Raw genomic sequence first — 16834 nt, 5'->3', positions numbered from 1 at the left:
ATCAGAACAAAATATGTCAAGAAAGAAAACAAGCACTGCAGTTTTGAGGTCATACAACAGAATGCAGAAATCACTGAATCTGAAAAGCTGAAATATAGCTCTGGAAAAAAACAATCTTTCACAACATGTTCTGTGAAGCTTATAGGCAGCATTAAACCAGCAATATCATAAGTCATATACAGTGACGAAAAGGAGTTGGGAAACAAGGAACTGGAGGCTTGCATTATACCCTCAAAGGGAAGATCTGATTTCACCAATGCATACAGTTTAGCATACTTCAGACTGATGCAGTTAGCTGGTTCAACATCTATTTGCTGTAGGTAACCCTGATCTAAATGCAACAATATCACAATGAAACAGGATTTGTCATTAAAATCTAATATGACATTCATACAAATCATTTAACTGGTCCAAAAAAAGAGGAAAATGAACTGACTACACATGTCCGAAAAAGCATGTCTCAATCACTTCCTACCCCACAACTTTTATTCAGAAACAGTTACTATCTCTGTGGCAAGAAAAGAAGTAGCAGCTAACTGGAACTGTGAAAAAAAATATTGTCATCTTTACACCAGCATCCAACAACCTGCATGATATTGAAATCTTCTTTGTCAGAAATAACAGAAAGAAAAACCTGGTAACACAAACTTGATAATATTAACAACAACTCTGTCAGGACCAAGCAAGCCTTGAAAAAGCAGTGCAGGTGTTTTCAAAAGGAACACTGTCCTGACTAGCAGATATCAAAACAGAAGAGAACCTAAAAATTTATGCCACTATTCCACTTTATAAATAAATAAATAAAGTCTTCTACACTACTTTCACCATAGGTATTTCAGGAAAAATATGAATAAATGACTATCTGTCTGGAGACATCAGAACAGAATTTTTAACATGCTGAGCTTTCTTACAAATGCTTTCTGAATGAGAAGAAAAATATAAGGCCTACCATTAATAAGGTACGGATGATTGCAGCATTTTCTTAGTTCCATCATAGTGTTTAAAAGATTAGGTACGTTTGCCTGACCTCCACCCTTAGAAAGAAATGTGAAATTCTTTTCAAGAATAGCACGATAATATTTCTTCTGAATATTTGTCAGCTCAACTTCAATAATAGTTTCCTCTTTGGGGGCCAGGTTCTTTTCTACATCCTCCTTGAGACGTCTCAGCATCATCGGCTTCAAAATAGCTTGCAGTTTTTGCACCTAGAAAACATGTGTGATATAAATAACAATTAAAGCTGTAGGGCTGCACATTTATTTTTCTATTTTGTAAAGTTTTCTTAATTCTAAAATTTCTACTTCAGATCACAGGTAGACAGCATTTGTAAAAAGTCTTTCCTCAAAGACCTAGAGACTGAAATTTCCTTACCAACAACGTGATGTAAACTTCTGAAGTCATTTTTAGCACGCACCACCTCTGTTTAGAGAATGTTGTTAGATGACCTCACTTAGAACTGTCTCTCCAGACAAGGGCAGTACCACACACCCATCATGCAAAGCTAACCCCAGGTAAGCACAAACAAATACATAACCAAATCTGACTGTAAGATCAAGCTTTGCAGTAACTTCTAACCACTAACCACAGTGAAATAGGCTATTTTTACCCTCCAAATGTCTGCTTCTAATTCGTTTCTTACTTCCTTAGTTTTCACATTCACCAACATAGAGAACTACGTAGGCCTGTTCTCAAAACATTGTAATGCTGTAATATTTTTAATGCTAAATTATTTTTTTTTACTCCAGGTTTTGCAACATATACTTTATGAGGCAGGGGGAAAGCACCCATTTTCCTCTAACAAAGTCAGCCTAGTTAGATCAAACCATTGTAAAGCCCTTTATATAAAAACTCAGGCATACTCCATATATAACAAGATTGGCATTTCTGTTGGTTTTAGGTTCTGTCTCTCATCAAAGTACAAACCAGCTCAGTGTCAAAAAGTTGACAATATATCCTGAAATTGGTCATCATCTCCTGCTAGGGTGCTGTGTAGCAGAAACAAGAATAAAAGACACTTTCTTCTGAATTCACATAATTCCCTTATTAATAAGATGACTTCAAGTGAAAGGCAACAAATTAGTACAGAAGGATGAACAATGAAAAAAAAACACATGGAGTAGGACTGCAAGGAATGGAGGAGAAAACCTAAATCAATAGCATATAATCTCATCTAACATTTGCAAGACAAAAAATCAAATTTCAAAACATCTAATGGTGTATTCGCAAGAAGGCACTTCTTCCAAAACTTTTTGGCCCAAACAATCCATATCTGCTGACAACCGATGGCGTATTTAAGTTATATTTCCATACATAGCATCACTTCCAGTCCTGCCCTGCTGACATTTTGAGCTGGCCAAACAGAAGCTATGATGAGAGTTAGGATATATTAACTCCAGTTCAAACACTGTATTAACAGGAGTACATGGCTTCTGGATCATAGTTGGCTCACTTCCAATCAGGTCAGAGTCCAGGCTGACTGACATGCAACTGCATGCACAATCTGTGTGGAAACATACCCTATGATTCCCGCAGGACACACTGTGATTGTCCAGGTGGTGGGGGGCTGGAGGAGAACTGTATTTATTTATTTATTTATTTATTTAGACTATTACCTATGATAGAGATAATCTCAATGTTAACCACTTCAAGCACTCAAAAAGTTAGAAATACAAGAAATTGGAATTTTCAGACAGAACCAAGTTGAGTTGCACACAAAAATGCACGCAGTCACAAAGTTAAAGAGCCAAATTAGGGTGCCTAAATTAAGGTGTTCTGTTTTAATTAAATCCTTATTTTTAAGGTGGTTTGACTGTTACCTCCTGACTTTTTAAAATGTTTCATACATACAAAAATCTCTTAAGTTTTATATTTATATTTTATCATCAGTATCTTTTACGTTTGAGATCTAGGATGTTGCATTAAGCGGTTTTCATTCTGCTTTGATTTATGCATTTCTCTCATTGGGCAGCTTGAGAAATCCATTTTTGAGTCAGTCAAAAAAGAACCTCCCTCCATTTGGCTGCTTCTTTCAAATACGTTCCCATTTGCACAGAAAGCATTTATAAAACTCCTGGACATTAACTCCACAGAAATTACGGTCTCCTCACTCTGCTACTGATGCTCAAAGAAGAGCATAAAACATGTTTCTGCATGACCAGTTGACAAAGAAACAAAACAATGATAAGGCAAACTGACTTTCGGTCAAAGGTGTAAGAATCAACAACAACAAAAAAAGAACCCTAAGGATAAATCCACTCTGGACTTCTAAGAAGAAAAACAGGTATTACTTGTAAAAGCAAGTAATAAAGTTCAGATATAGCAAAGGGGTTGAATTCACAATATGTAAAGAGAGAAGTAAGTGTGCAGGAGCAGATTACCTGTTCTTCAGTTTTCAGATCCCCAAATTCTTGCATGAATGTGGTTTCTGATGGGAAACGACCTGGTTCCAAAAAGTGAAGCAAGCTAAATAGCTCTTCTACTGTATTTTGCAAAGGAGTTCCTGTAAGCAGCACTTTATGTTCCTGAAAGATTAAGAAACAGTTGTCTAGGAATCCATCTAAATTCACTTTCAATACAATGTTTTTTCCCTATACGTATCTTTCATCTGTGCTTTCTTTTTGCTCCAACTACTTACATATAGTTCTTTTCAAAATATTTGTAAGTAGTGTTCTGGCCTTCCTCCAGCTAGCTCCAAAAAATACTTCACCTCTTAAAAAGATCTTCAAAAGTCCTCCAGATAAAAGAGATTTTACTGACCCATAACATTCCAGTTCTTTCACAAATACAATGGATTTTAAGTGGCAAAGTAACAGCTGAACTTATACTTCCAGTATAAAACCACTGATTTGCTGTAACTCTAGCATATCTCGGTACATGAATCCCTTTAGTGCAGGTATACATTTATAACAGAGAGAACCTGAAGCAGAGTCCTACTTTCTAACTACACACAACAGAGCAAGAGGCTGACGGAGATGAGAGGAAAAGTTGCATGCTTCTTGTTGCATGTTTCTTTTGAGTAGGTGCCCAGAGAGGTTAAGCAGCTTGCTCAAATTCAAACATGAATTTAGTAGTTGAACAAGAACTGAAGTGGGAAGTCCCCTATCTTCCCATCTATAGCCACGGCTGTAAGCTCTGCTTTCCTTTAACAGCAACCGTATTAAAAAAATAAACAGACTATATGCAGTATTTTTACAAACGTTCATCCATTAAGCTTCAAGATTCCTTCAAGAAAAGTATTATTTAAAAAACAGGGAAACAGAATCTAAAAGTGACCTACAGGTCACCAGTGCTTGTATAAGCTAATGTTTATCCCACTGCATTATCATCGGAAATAGGTGGTTTTGAGTTCCAGGTATTAACTTGGTCTGTGTTCCTACTGCATTTTTAAAGAATCTCCTGACCTAAAAAACACTAAATAGCTTTAAAACCATCTTCTTATTTTTTTTCTCTGTGTTAAATATTACATATTTTGAGCATATAATATATATGTATTTATGCAAACATCAGAAACCAAACTCACATTTCCCTTCCTTAACTGGTCTGAAAGAACTTCCTTATTGCCTTGCAACAAATTAACATTAGAGTTGACTTTAATTCAGAGCAATTTAACTCTCAGGGCAGTATTTGGTCACCTGTCCACATTATACCTTTAAATAAATGTCTATGTAAAGAAGGAACTATGGAGGATTATAAAAGTACGTCACATGAAGATAGAGAAAGGGGGAAAAAAAATCTTGATTCTCTTAAAATAATCCACATTATTCTAGGTTTGAATTAATGTAGAGCCTGATGAAACATCAGCACACCAGAATTCAAGGTATGCATACACTTGCAGATGGCAGATGTTTTAAAGACTGCAAGCTGCTTTCCCTCATTCTTCTTAATATTTACTACTTTCAGTTGAGAATTTTTTTTTTTTTTTTACTTATTTATGAAACCGCAAATCAGGAATGATTAAATACAGAACATGCAGAAGTAAAAACAATCAGAAAAGAAAAGAAAACAATAGGCACACACTGACCAGGTCCATCATCTTGAGTCCTTCCAAAAGCTTACAATTCCTGTTTTTCAGCCTGTGGGCCTCATCGATTACCACACAACGCCATGGAATGTTACGCAGCTCTGGGCAGTCAGTCAAAATCATTTCAAATGTCGTGATAATGGCATGGAACTTGTAGGACCCCTTTATCACGCGACCCTAAAAAGAATACCAAAAGTTAGAGTAAACCGATTGGCAAAGCAAGGAAGTAAATTTGTTTCATCTTCAGAATTCCCTCTTTAAAGAAAACACAGAGCAGTACAATGGGCAAATTATTTTAAGTACATGAAGTCATTATCAGTGACTCATTGAAGGAACACAAATGCCTAAGTTTACTACTGGTATCATGCAAGCTCTGTCTTTTTATCCTGTAAAAAGGCTCACAGCGTCACTGCATATTCATTACAAAGATGTTATACAATTACTTCAGCCATAATTTGTATGGATTATATTAATGCCTGGAAGCATTAATGTATTGCTGCAATATTCAAATAAGGTTTCAGACTTTCTCAAGAGAAATCTTTTCCTTTTAAATCAAGGAGCTATATAACAGTCCTCCCAAACCATCCAAATAACCAAGAATTATATGAAGGGATTCATTTTCTGTTAGTATATTTTGCTCTCAGTAAACAGTACATTTTTTTCTGATGGTCATTAGATAACTAAACCACCTACAATTACAGTAAGCAACTTTGAAAAGAAGCAAATTGCTGAACTTGTAAATGGGGAATGTACATCTTCACACACTTTTCTCTGATACTTTGGTAATCTTGTGTTAAGGAAAGTTCAACAGGATGATGTTTGGCTTCATCTTTGCTATTTCTTTGTTTAATTAAAGGTGTTATTTTCAGGGTTGATACTAAAAGCCTGTTTCAGAAAAACCCTGAAAAAACTCTACACAAAACCATAAAATGAACATCTTTCTGACACTGTGCCATATTGCTGCCTAATCTTGTTCAAAGAAATATGTAACTGAATATCTCAAGTGGTACTTTGTCTTCACAGGAACCCCATCTCTGCTAGGATAAGCACCATCCAAGTTCAAAGTGTGTCCTGCTTTGAGAACAGTATGTTGTGGGTTCTATACTGAGAACATTTCAAAAGAAAGGTATTTCACAGGAAGATGGCCTTCACTTCCTTCAAATACACACAAGTCTGAATGCTTTTGTAAGTGACATGCATATAATCCTCTCCAAACTGTGGGGATCAGAATTGGCTACCCACTCTTGGAAATGGTTGGAAATCTTGTGCCTTGAGCTCAGCACTAATTCTGTATATGCACATCAAGAGCACTTCATAGGAAGTAATGACCTGCTCGACAGTGCCTTCCCCATAGCATATTCCAGAAACATTGACCTTCTCAGGAGATACACAGTTGTTATCTAACAAACAGCAGATGAAGATACACCAAGTAACTAGAAAGCCAGTAAGCTGAAACACTGTGATCTTTTCAAGAACCAGATCTTTTCAAGAACTTTGAAGATATGAGAACGCAGCCGAGGCGATTCTTTCCAAGTAGTAGGAAACACTTCCATGAGCGAGTGCATGTATAGTGTTTGGCAAGCAGCGCTCTACAAAAATGATCCCTACGTAAAGCAGTTCATCCAGGTGAAGCAAAAATCATCAGAACCACCCTGGATTATATATTTAGAGCTGTCTAAATCTCACATTAAATTACGAAGGGTGGTTTTGACACAACAGCTCACATTTCAGAGCTACAGCAATGGTTGTCCAGAAGAGTCAAATGCTGTGCTGAAGTGAGTGAACATAGGAGAGAATTAAACAGAAGCTCCAAGAGCTTCTGAAGGTGAATGATGAAGTTATTCAGCTGCTTTGGGCCTCAAAGACTCAGGAAAGTATGGGAAAGAATCCTAAGTAATCCTATTCCTCTCACATTTGAGAAATGTAAATGTAGAAATTATCAGGTAATTATCAGGTAATTTAAAGTGACCTACAGTGCTTTCACAGGTGGCTTAGACAACCAGGATATCAGTTTACTGTGTTTCAGTGTGGCATCCAAATGAAGTTCTCTGATGCTGGAAACACAGCAATTTCGCATCAACGTACTCAGAGAACTTTTTCCATTTGAGGAAGTCAGTCCTCCTCATGGGAAATAGTTTTCTGTTCTGTACAGGAAATTCTTCTGGAAGTAACTAAAGCAACAGAGGCAGCCCACAAGGTGCAATAATTAGATATGAGCATAAAGCTTGGGGGCACTACCTCTTAGCAGATACAAATTGAGAGGACCAGTGGATATGTATAAGAACCAGACTACTAAAAAGATGCACATTCCACCAGTGGGAACTTGGAAAGATTAACACGATCTTCTCCCACCAGCCTCAGCCTCCGTGTTGATGAAGAAGAGAACAGATGCGAGGAACACACATATTTACTAATTATAGCAGAAAGGCGTCTGGAAAACAAAGTCTCACCCACTCTGTAAAACACAACTTGACATCTTTGGTGAAAGACAGAGTTCCTGTTGGTGAAATACTGCCTTACAGTGCTGTGTACTAACCATAGCTCTGTGGCTTCTCAGCAAGGAAGAAAACAACGCAAACAAGTAAATACTCTGTTAAATCAACACCCACTGAGTCCAAAAGGAACAAACCACACAAGCCAGAAAGAGTCCTGAATATTAATGGCATTATTTTCAGTTAAAATCAACCAGGTAAAGGTATCCTGTCTCTACACATGGGCCAGGTGGCTTCTCTTCTTAGTCATTACACTGCAAAGCAAATTTCCCTCAAACACATCAACTCTTTTGCAGGGCTCTGCCCTTATTTTTATTTGGCATGTATAGTTTTCCTGATCTTACAACAGGACTTTCTCAGAGGTAGGATACTACAGAAAAGGGTTTGGTTTATTTGGTGTTCCAAGCAGGGAAGGCCTCCAGAAGGGCCTCTCTGTTGTACTGCTCAGGAATACCCAAAGAGGCTTCTCACAGTGACCCTCACAAACAGCAAGGCAGAAGGCAGCTGTCCTTAGTTTCAAAGTCACACCACTGAAAAAAATTATTTCATTATCAACCACTCTCTACAATGTTTTCATTACAACTTGACTCTGATTACTGGTGGTGCTTCTGAAAACCAAACTACTGCAGATGGGTTAGGAGCTTCTTAGGCTTTTTTTTTTTTTTTTTTTTTTTTTATTGCCCTTCAAAGACAGATTTTCACAACATTCAGCTGTCTTTTTGAGAATCTGCTCAGCTTGAGAGGCCTCTTTCATGTTAAGACCTAAAAAGCCAAAGATGCCAATGTTTGAGTTGATGTGTTTGGCAAGGGGACCAGAAATGATAGTGCCAAAGCTTGCCTTGCCTTCGCTCCCTCCTCATTCCCCATCATATGCCTGCTGATGGGGATTTAAAGGATGACAGACTGAACACTACATGCCGATTCGTTTTGTCAGAAAACGAAGAGATTTTTTTCCCCTGTAATTCAGTTTCTACCGTGCATTTCACAGCAGACAGAATCCTACGGAGAACCGAAGACAGAATGTGATTTCACGATACATCTAAGCTGTCACCAAAAGGAAGAGTTGCCTCCATTCCTGCTTTATGCCCAACCATGGCAATTGTCTGACTCAAGCCAGTTGATAGAGCAAAGCTAGCAGGAACTGGTTCATTTGTTCTGTGCCATTACTCGCTACGTGGTTATTGCAAGAAGAGTGAAGAACATGGCGACAGGACAAACAGAATTTCCTGCAGCAACTAGACCTTAGATGAACAAAACAATATTGTCAAAATTACACTGAGAACATGCACAGGATGTGGGAATTTTCTGACGACAGTCCCTCAGGTTTCAGGCTATGTCAACTGCTGCATCCTATGGGGATGGACACACTGAAAGAAGTGCCATTTAAATAACCAAAGAAACAAACCTAATTTTTAATATCAGGAAATACTTCAGTAAAACAGAGACAATATTTGTATAAAACCATTTAAAAAAATTGATACAAAATATCATTTCTCCTTGATTATAAATAATATTTGAAACAGATAAAAATACAAATCAATTAATTCTGGTTCATTTGTGTATTATACATTTAGGCACAAAGTCAAATGCGATTATTATCCCAAAATATAAATCACTTAATTCCAGTTCATTATACATCTAGGTAAGAAGCTAAATGCAATTATTAATCCTAAGTAATGCAAGTCATTATACCTCAGTGCAGCAACTGTTATTCAAATCAATCATCTTTTACAGCACTGTATCTGATTTTGTTTTGGAAGTTTCTTTGATAAATTGCTGAGAAAATACAATATTTTCTAGGCCAAACAGATCTAACCTGTAGCTACTATAAATTACTATGTTTTTCCACTAGATTTAAGTACCTGCTTCTGTTTGCCCTGTTGGCATGTCAAGTTGTACCATAGTCATCATCTTTAAAATAGTTTTTACTCAGATCTTTCCCTGTAAAAGTGTTTTCTACCTTGCAACCATCCTCACAGCTTTTCTTTAAGGGCTCTAGTTTTTCAACACTTTTTGAAGAAAGTGCATGAGAACTAGGCAGAACCGGACCACTCACTACATTAGTGACAAACAGAACCATGTTGTAGTGTTTTCACTTGTAATAAACATTTTTACTCCTACATACTTGCATTACACTCATTTTTTAACCACTGCCTCACAGTATGAACTTGTGTTTAACTGGTTGTGCATCATGACACAAAAGGATGTGCATTTGTCTTACAGCCTTTCCATAACAGAGCTCTCCCTGCTGTAGGAACGATCTTCGTGCCTTATTCACAGATAGCCTTATATGTAGCTAGTCTGAATGTTGTTAGTTTGGATCCAATTTACTAAGTAACACAGCTTACTCTCTATCCCTGAACTGTCTTAGTTATTTACCACTCTCCCCATCTTTGTGCAATTTGAAAAATTCCTCAGTAATGATTTTATGTTTTCTTTCAGATCATTGATAAAAGTGTTATATAGCTCATGGACAAGAACCAATCCCTGAAGAACTATGCTGGAAATGTAAATCATTTCTCATTTACAATTACATTGAGAAATATCAGTTAGCCAGTTTTAAATCCACTTAATGTGTGCCATATTGATTTTATATCATTCTAGTTTATTAATCAAAATATCTGGTGGCATAAAATCAAATGCTTTACAGAAAATCTAAATATATGAATTCACCACTATCACTTCTTAAACTCTGTTGGAAATAATACTCCACAATATATCAAATCAGGTTGAACTTCCACTTTTTTTTTTTCCTTCCTCTTAAGTAAGGAGGCTTATGTTGCTTTGCAAAAAGATTCAATGTATGCACATTATTTTTCCCAGTCCTGTTTACTTACTCTGAGCAAAGCCACGTGTTTAAATGTGGAGAGCTGTTGTTCTTTATAGTTTCCTTTTTGGAAATAATTTTCTGCTTCCAATCCTCTTTTTTACTTTTTTTTTTTAATTATTATTTTTTATTTGTCTCCTTCTCTCATAAGGACTATTCAACAAGAATGTAGTAACAGATTCAAAATGCATCTGACTTACAAAATTTGATAAAGAAGCATCGACAAGTTTAATTTCTGCAAGCTAGTCTTTTCCTGGAATGGTAGGCAAAGATTGATTTTTAAGCTTAGTTGCAATTAAAGCAGTTTCTCCATTAAGAATCTCTTCTGCCTGCTTCCTCCTCAGGAATGCAAAACAATGTAACCCTCACATGAAATAATGAAAACCTGAACAAGAGTCACCATCGCAGTAACTCTTGGTCCTGCTCTAATTTCCAGCCAATCTCCTGGCTACTATTAAAAAATCCTGTCGCTTCCATAATACATACGCCCTTATTATTAGTTGAAACCTACCGTATCAGTACTGAAAACTTAATTGACGCTTGTAACCCAAGATTAATTAGTAACAGTAAAGCATACACAGGGGGAAAGAAAAAAAAAAAACACACCACTTTTACCTGTGGATCTTTGAAATACATTTCATACAACTGAATGGTCCGCCGGCTTGCTTGACTCCCATGATACACAACCACATTCAATTCTGTCCAGGTGCGGAACTCCCTTTCCCAGTTGGGAATTGTGGACAACGGTGCAATAACCAAGAAAGGACCATGGATTCCTTTCAAATATATCTCATAGAGAAACGTAATGGACTGGATAGTCTTTCCCAACCCCATTTCATCTGCTAAAATGCAGTTTCGTCTGAAAATATAACAAAAACAGTCTTAATGTTTTCTTCCTAACTTAACGCTTAATGTTTTACGTAACATTATGTCATGCCCCCCAAAATAGTTTGTATACAACTCCTGCAGTATAAAATGAAAGATGTAAATAATTCTAAAAGCTCATTTGAGAAGTCTACTTTAAAATGTTATCATTGCATATAATCTATAATAGCTTTTCCAAGCAGGATTCAGTAGTAAGCAATATTTTACGTACGTGTTGTACCAATTGAAAAGAAGCCAGTTTACTCCCTCCAACTGGTATTCCCTGAGTTTGTTATTGTTTTTATACTCCCTGGAACTCTCCGATTTCTTCCAGTCATCGGCAGGAGGTCGCTCCTGTTTCAAATACAGCAAATCCCATTAGTGGTTTCTGAAAGACCACATTACTTTACTATTTTCAAATAAAATCCTCTGTACAGAGCCAATTCTTACCACACGCTCCATTTCTGGCTCCCTAGACATCAGTTTCTCAAATTCTTCAATCTTAGCTTGGTCGATGTCTTGTTTGAGCTCCCAAGTGCTGTCTTCATAAGGAAGCGAACACCATTTCACCAGATAATGCGTTACAGGCTTTGTTAAGATAAAAATAAGATCAGAACACAATTTAAAACAATAAAAATGTAATCATTTTTACAGGAGATCTGCAGGCTAGATAAATTCAAAGAGCATTACCAGACCTAAAAGTCTGAATCAGCCAAAAGGATAAGCAAACAGCAGGTTGACATCTTAACGACCTAATGAAGTCACATTAGAATGGAGGGAATGCAGGTTCACCACCGAAAGGAGCACAACACTATATTTGAAATCACTAATATTAAACTAAAATTTTAAAGTAAAACAATATTCATTTTCCAATTTTTACAATTTCAAGCAACCCAAAATCCACCATTCACAGAACAAGCAGTATGGAAGCACTGATGCAGTCAGTGAAACTTTCTATTCTCCTAAGACCAAAAAGGAGTCTCTGAGAAAACAAAGTGATCTTGCTGTGCAGAACAGGTCATAAAAAGTAAGAAACAGTAAACCCAGGACCTCTTCTGCATAGTTTAAATTATTATTTACAATATTAACACCCATTTAGCAATGACTTGCACACTTGATTTAAATTCCGTATTACCGGCATGGAAATCATACTTCTACCTATATAGAAGGTTTTTTGCTTTGCTTTGTATCAAATATAGGTAACACAGAAGTATGGAATTAAGGCCCCTTTATTCCAGGGAAATCACTATATTAGTGAATGTTTTCTGAAATGTCTTCCTATTTTCTGCATGCATACATATTTAGCTTCAGAAAGTGCTTAATATATTCAAATAAAGAACAAATTCTAAACACAATGTCTACATGACCACAAATACATTAGAAGTTCTGTTTACCTCTCCATTATCATCTGTGCTACGTGAAAAATCCATGATTCGATCAACTTCCACATAATCTGGATTAAAAAGCTCATCATCAATCTGTTCAAGGAAACAGTCAAAAAAAATATACAAGATATCTTTATTAGCTCTTCCTGAGAGGAAAAATTATTATATATTTCACCAGGCAATAATATTTTGGGTCACGGTGACATAGAATTTATATTTGGCAAACTTCAACATGTTAATTGAAATGCTACAATTCAGCAAGATCATTCCCCGTGAGGGAATCAGACTTCTCAGACTTTGTTAACTGGGCCTCTTAATTACTGTGTGAAACCTTTTACTGTGAGAGAATGTTTAAGAATATTTTAAATGAAGTGTGAAATTACAATTCACTAATGAGCAATCGAAAAGGCTTATGGCATGCAATGCATTTAGCATTCTTGAAAACTACAGCTTGCAATAAAGAAATTAGAGCCTTGTACACTAAGTGCCTTTGGATTATTTTAACTACAGAAATTGTCTGACTGCTTTATAAGCAAGATTCAAAGATTATTATTTCAGAAACACAGAAAAAGCACTGCGTGTTTACAGTTTCACCAAAAATCACCGTTTGTTATATCCTTTCTTATCCCTTCAAGAACTTACAGGATTCACTAGAGTACAAAAGCAGTATGTTTCACTTTACACTTTCAAGATCTCCAATGGAAAAAAACAGACAAAAGTAGTAAAGACTAGGCACGTTTTGATAGCTTTTTCTAAAAACAAACACAAGTTGCAGGTACTTAAAATAATTTGTTACACACTTGGAAATAGATGTAAAAAAAAGTTTAAAAAGAAGCATTTGTGGGTTTCTTCACTTAAAACAGATGTTAAATTCTACAATTATGCTGCTTAATGGCTTGATATACTGTATTGACTGCTCCTCTAAATTTCCACATATTTATTAACTTATTTAAAGACAGAAATATCAGGAGTCTTGAAAGTTAATTTATTTTAATTCTTTAGGTATTAACATTATACGATGCAGCTAATTCATTGTAGTTGCCACCCCATTTTATAATAATATCAAAGTATTTTTTGGATGTTTTGACATCATGTTCATAGACTTTCTATACTCTGCCCTAGAAGTATATGATATTAATCCTTCCTCCCCCAAATTCCTGTAAATTTTATCAGAATATATCAATCGGATGCACTTAATCAGAAACCTGTGGTGACTTTATGAAAGTTTTCAATTTCAAACAGGTTTTGTTTAACTTGAACTATACGGTAATAACAAATATAAATAAATAAATAGGGTACCACATGAACCTGTCTTTTCTCAAAGGACAGCATTTTACTGAAAGGTAAGCTTTTAGAAACACAAACCAGCAGATCTGGTCTTTTATTGACAGGACCCCTGCCACACTACTGCTTATGGCTCTAAGTGAAATTAAATTGATGATAAAAAGCTTAGAATCCCTAGTGAGCAGCAGTCCATAACACAGAAAAATGTGATGCATTTTTCTGGCATAATCGGCTCCCGAGAAGACAGACCTGGCACTGATTCAGTAAGAGTCATGCTTACAAGATGAACAACTAACCATTCGCTTTAAGAAAAAAAAATATATAGTAAAAGCTATAAAGTCAGGATGGATCACTTGAACTTCATAAATTTGCTAGGCTTGGATCAAATACAGTTGTATTTTATATCAGAATAAATGCCACTGATATATTGCAGTTGTTCAAAATCTTCTGCTTCTATATGAAAAAAAAAATCATAAGAACATCCCTTAAATATCTAAAAGAACCAAACAAACATACTTCTGAAAGGAATTTGTTTTGGCCCTGTTTTGCCTTAAACCGCTTAATCTTCTGCTGAATTCTCTTGTCTTTGTCCAGCTCTTCCACAGATGCCCACTGGCAATGAAGGTAAGAACTAGAAGACAAAACAGAAAATCTTACTCAAAACTGCACTTCTATTGCATATTCCTGTGTATACCACTAGTTCAGCTACACCTTTTCAGCCCATTGTAGTGCTGCATTTGGAATCCAGACACTACCCTCTTCATAATACAAGGTATGAACAAATCACCTTTACTGGGAGCACTTATACTTACTAATGGAGAAACTGGTCAGTAAATAAAAACAACTCCCACCCCAATAAAATTTATATACATACCCCATACATTTAGTGTTTCACACTAAGATGATTTTTATTGGTCACACTCAAATATAATTACTGTACAAGACGTACGTCACCAGTTAATGTCATACTCTAGCAGATAGTAAGATTTTAAGAAGTTAATAAGAATATGTGTAAACATTTCATACACTAACATGATATACACTATATATTTTGAGAACAGCACTATAATTAGAAGTTGCATACCAGTCAATTTAAGTTTAAGCATTTCCAGAAGTAAAAGAAAAACCCTTGTAAAAAGGTTGAAAAACCCAGTTCCATGGCAGTTGATCTTTAAGAACACAAAGTTTCAACTGAGAAACAGCATCTCTGCCAAAATGACTTGTCCTACTTGATAAATGAAGCAATAGAGCTTTTGACAGTCCAAGAAGCGTACCACACAAATAGTTAATACAACAAATATATTCCAATGTAATAAAACTAACAAACCATCATTAAGCTATTAAACATCATGCAACCATCAATGTAGCACAAAGGGTATGAAGGTGGCAGTGTATTTAAAGTGAAGTCAGCTAACTGTGAGAAACTCACGTTAAGTGAATTTCTGCCCCTCAGGTAGAAAAGTTTCTGAAATTAAAGAAGCCATACTATTCACCTTAAAGAAAAATGAGCTTATCCAGCTGTGAAGTATGTTATTTTAAATACTGATGGCACTGCAGTTTCAAAGACCAGAAGTAAGGAACATGCTGTTTGCACCCCTGTAACATCCCTGTTATGGAGCGGCAGCTATCTCGTTGTTTTCATAGTACATTTTCTTGAACGCAAATCTTGTTTTTGAAGCAACATTATGGGTTATTTTTGATTAGTTTGCACGCACATTATGAGATTAAAACTCTATAGTTGCAATTAGATCAATACAGATAAATAAACGTGCTCAGGAAACTGCACATGGATAATGAGCCTTAAATTAAAGTTTAATAGTAGAGCAATTTTACGTATGTATTTCATTTTAGAGAGAATACAAATTAAGGAGACATTACTAGGCCTGCTACCACCAATGCAACTACTTCCTTATGTAGTTGCTACTGGTTTGGATTAAACATTAGCCATGTTTGAAGCTTGATAGTAAGCTATGTTGTTAACAAATCCAGTTTTTAACAACTACTACGTGAACTCAAAAACATGAATCAAACCTGTAACATTACTTACAAGTTTTTGTACTTTACATAGAATTCCTCTACTTCTACCTCCTCTCCATTCTCCGTCTAGAAGAAAAGAATTGTTGAAACATGAATTAAAACACTGAGCAGCCCCGATTAAATTATTGATTAAAACAAACAACATGATGCCCACATACAGAGACAAGTGGAGGGGTAGGAAAATGTAGGTGGGAGGAGGACATGGGTAAGGAGTTTCCCCCAGCAGCTTACCCAAGTACATACTGCACTGCTTACTACAACTTCCAAGACATGAATCATTTGAACTCCTCCCTAACCACATGCAGCTTCATTCACAACCTCACCCCAAATCTGGCTTTCTGCCAAACCCACAGTGTTAAGTAGAAGCCAAGTGTACCATTTTCTCAGGCAGCAGCCAATTAGCAACTGCACTCCTGAATGCCATATGTATTATTTTTGGCTGGCTCATGGCAACTTTACATTGTGGGTTTTGTAATGTTTTAAAAAAGAGTTTTAAAGGGGGTTTATTCCTCCATATAGTTAATAACTCCAAACAAGAAGCCATATAAAACTAAACCTTATACCTCTGCTAGAATTTTAGTGCATCAGTGTTCATGGCTTTAGTTTTACTCAATGGTGCAATTAAATTCACTCAGGCAAGATGTCTCACATACAGAGCAGCCAAATTAAATTAACACCCAAAAACTACATTTAAAGCAAGGTTAAAGTTGTGATATAAACCAGCAAAACCAAGGGCATTCGGTGCTAAGGGTTGAGACTACTCTTAACTCATCCCTAGTGCCAAAGTATTGCATAACATATGGCATGTAATTCAACAAAGTATTACTCCTGAACCTAGCCATAGGACAAACTAAGGACAGTGCACCAGGCACACACTTAGAATTCAGTTTTTGTCACAACATTAACGGTTTATGTTTGCTAATGA

General features: G+C 36.1%; 1 protein-coding gene across 2 annotated transcripts in view; it reads right to left on the bottom strand.

Moving 5' to 3' along the window:
* The window catches only part of CHD7 (chromodomain helicase DNA binding protein 7), a 128396-nt gene that overhangs the window by 24437 nt on the left and 87125 nt on the right, over nucleotides 1–16834 (bottom strand). For both annotated transcript variants that reach the window (XM_032181484.1, XM_032181485.1), the window contains exons 8-16: nucleotides 15920–15975; nucleotides 14389–14503; nucleotides 12598–12681; nucleotides 11654–11791; nucleotides 11436–11557; nucleotides 10955–11198; nucleotides 5021–5197; nucleotides 3378–3521; nucleotides 950–1205 (exon numbers count right to left, since the gene is read on the bottom strand). In XM_032181484.1, the coding sequence (XP_032037375.1) occupies nucleotides 950–1205; nucleotides 3378–3521; nucleotides 5021–5197; nucleotides 10955–11198; nucleotides 11436–11557; nucleotides 11654–11791; nucleotides 12598–12681; nucleotides 14389–14503; nucleotides 15920–15975 (1336 nt within the window). The remainder of the gene's footprint in view (nucleotides 1–949; nucleotides 1206–3377; nucleotides 3522–5020; nucleotides 5198–10954; nucleotides 11199–11435; nucleotides 11558–11653; nucleotides 11792–12597; nucleotides 12682–14388; nucleotides 14504–15919; nucleotides 15976–16834) is intronic.

This window comes from Aythya fuligula, chromosome 2 (assembly GCF_009819795.1).
Source record: "Aythya fuligula isolate bAytFul2 chromosome 2, bAytFul2.pri, whole genome shotgun sequence".
NCBI classification, from domain to species: domain Eukaryota; kingdom Metazoa; phylum Chordata; class Aves; order Anseriformes; family Anatidae; genus Aythya; species Aythya fuligula.
This window is presented reverse-complemented; position numbering and strand designations above follow the sequence as displayed.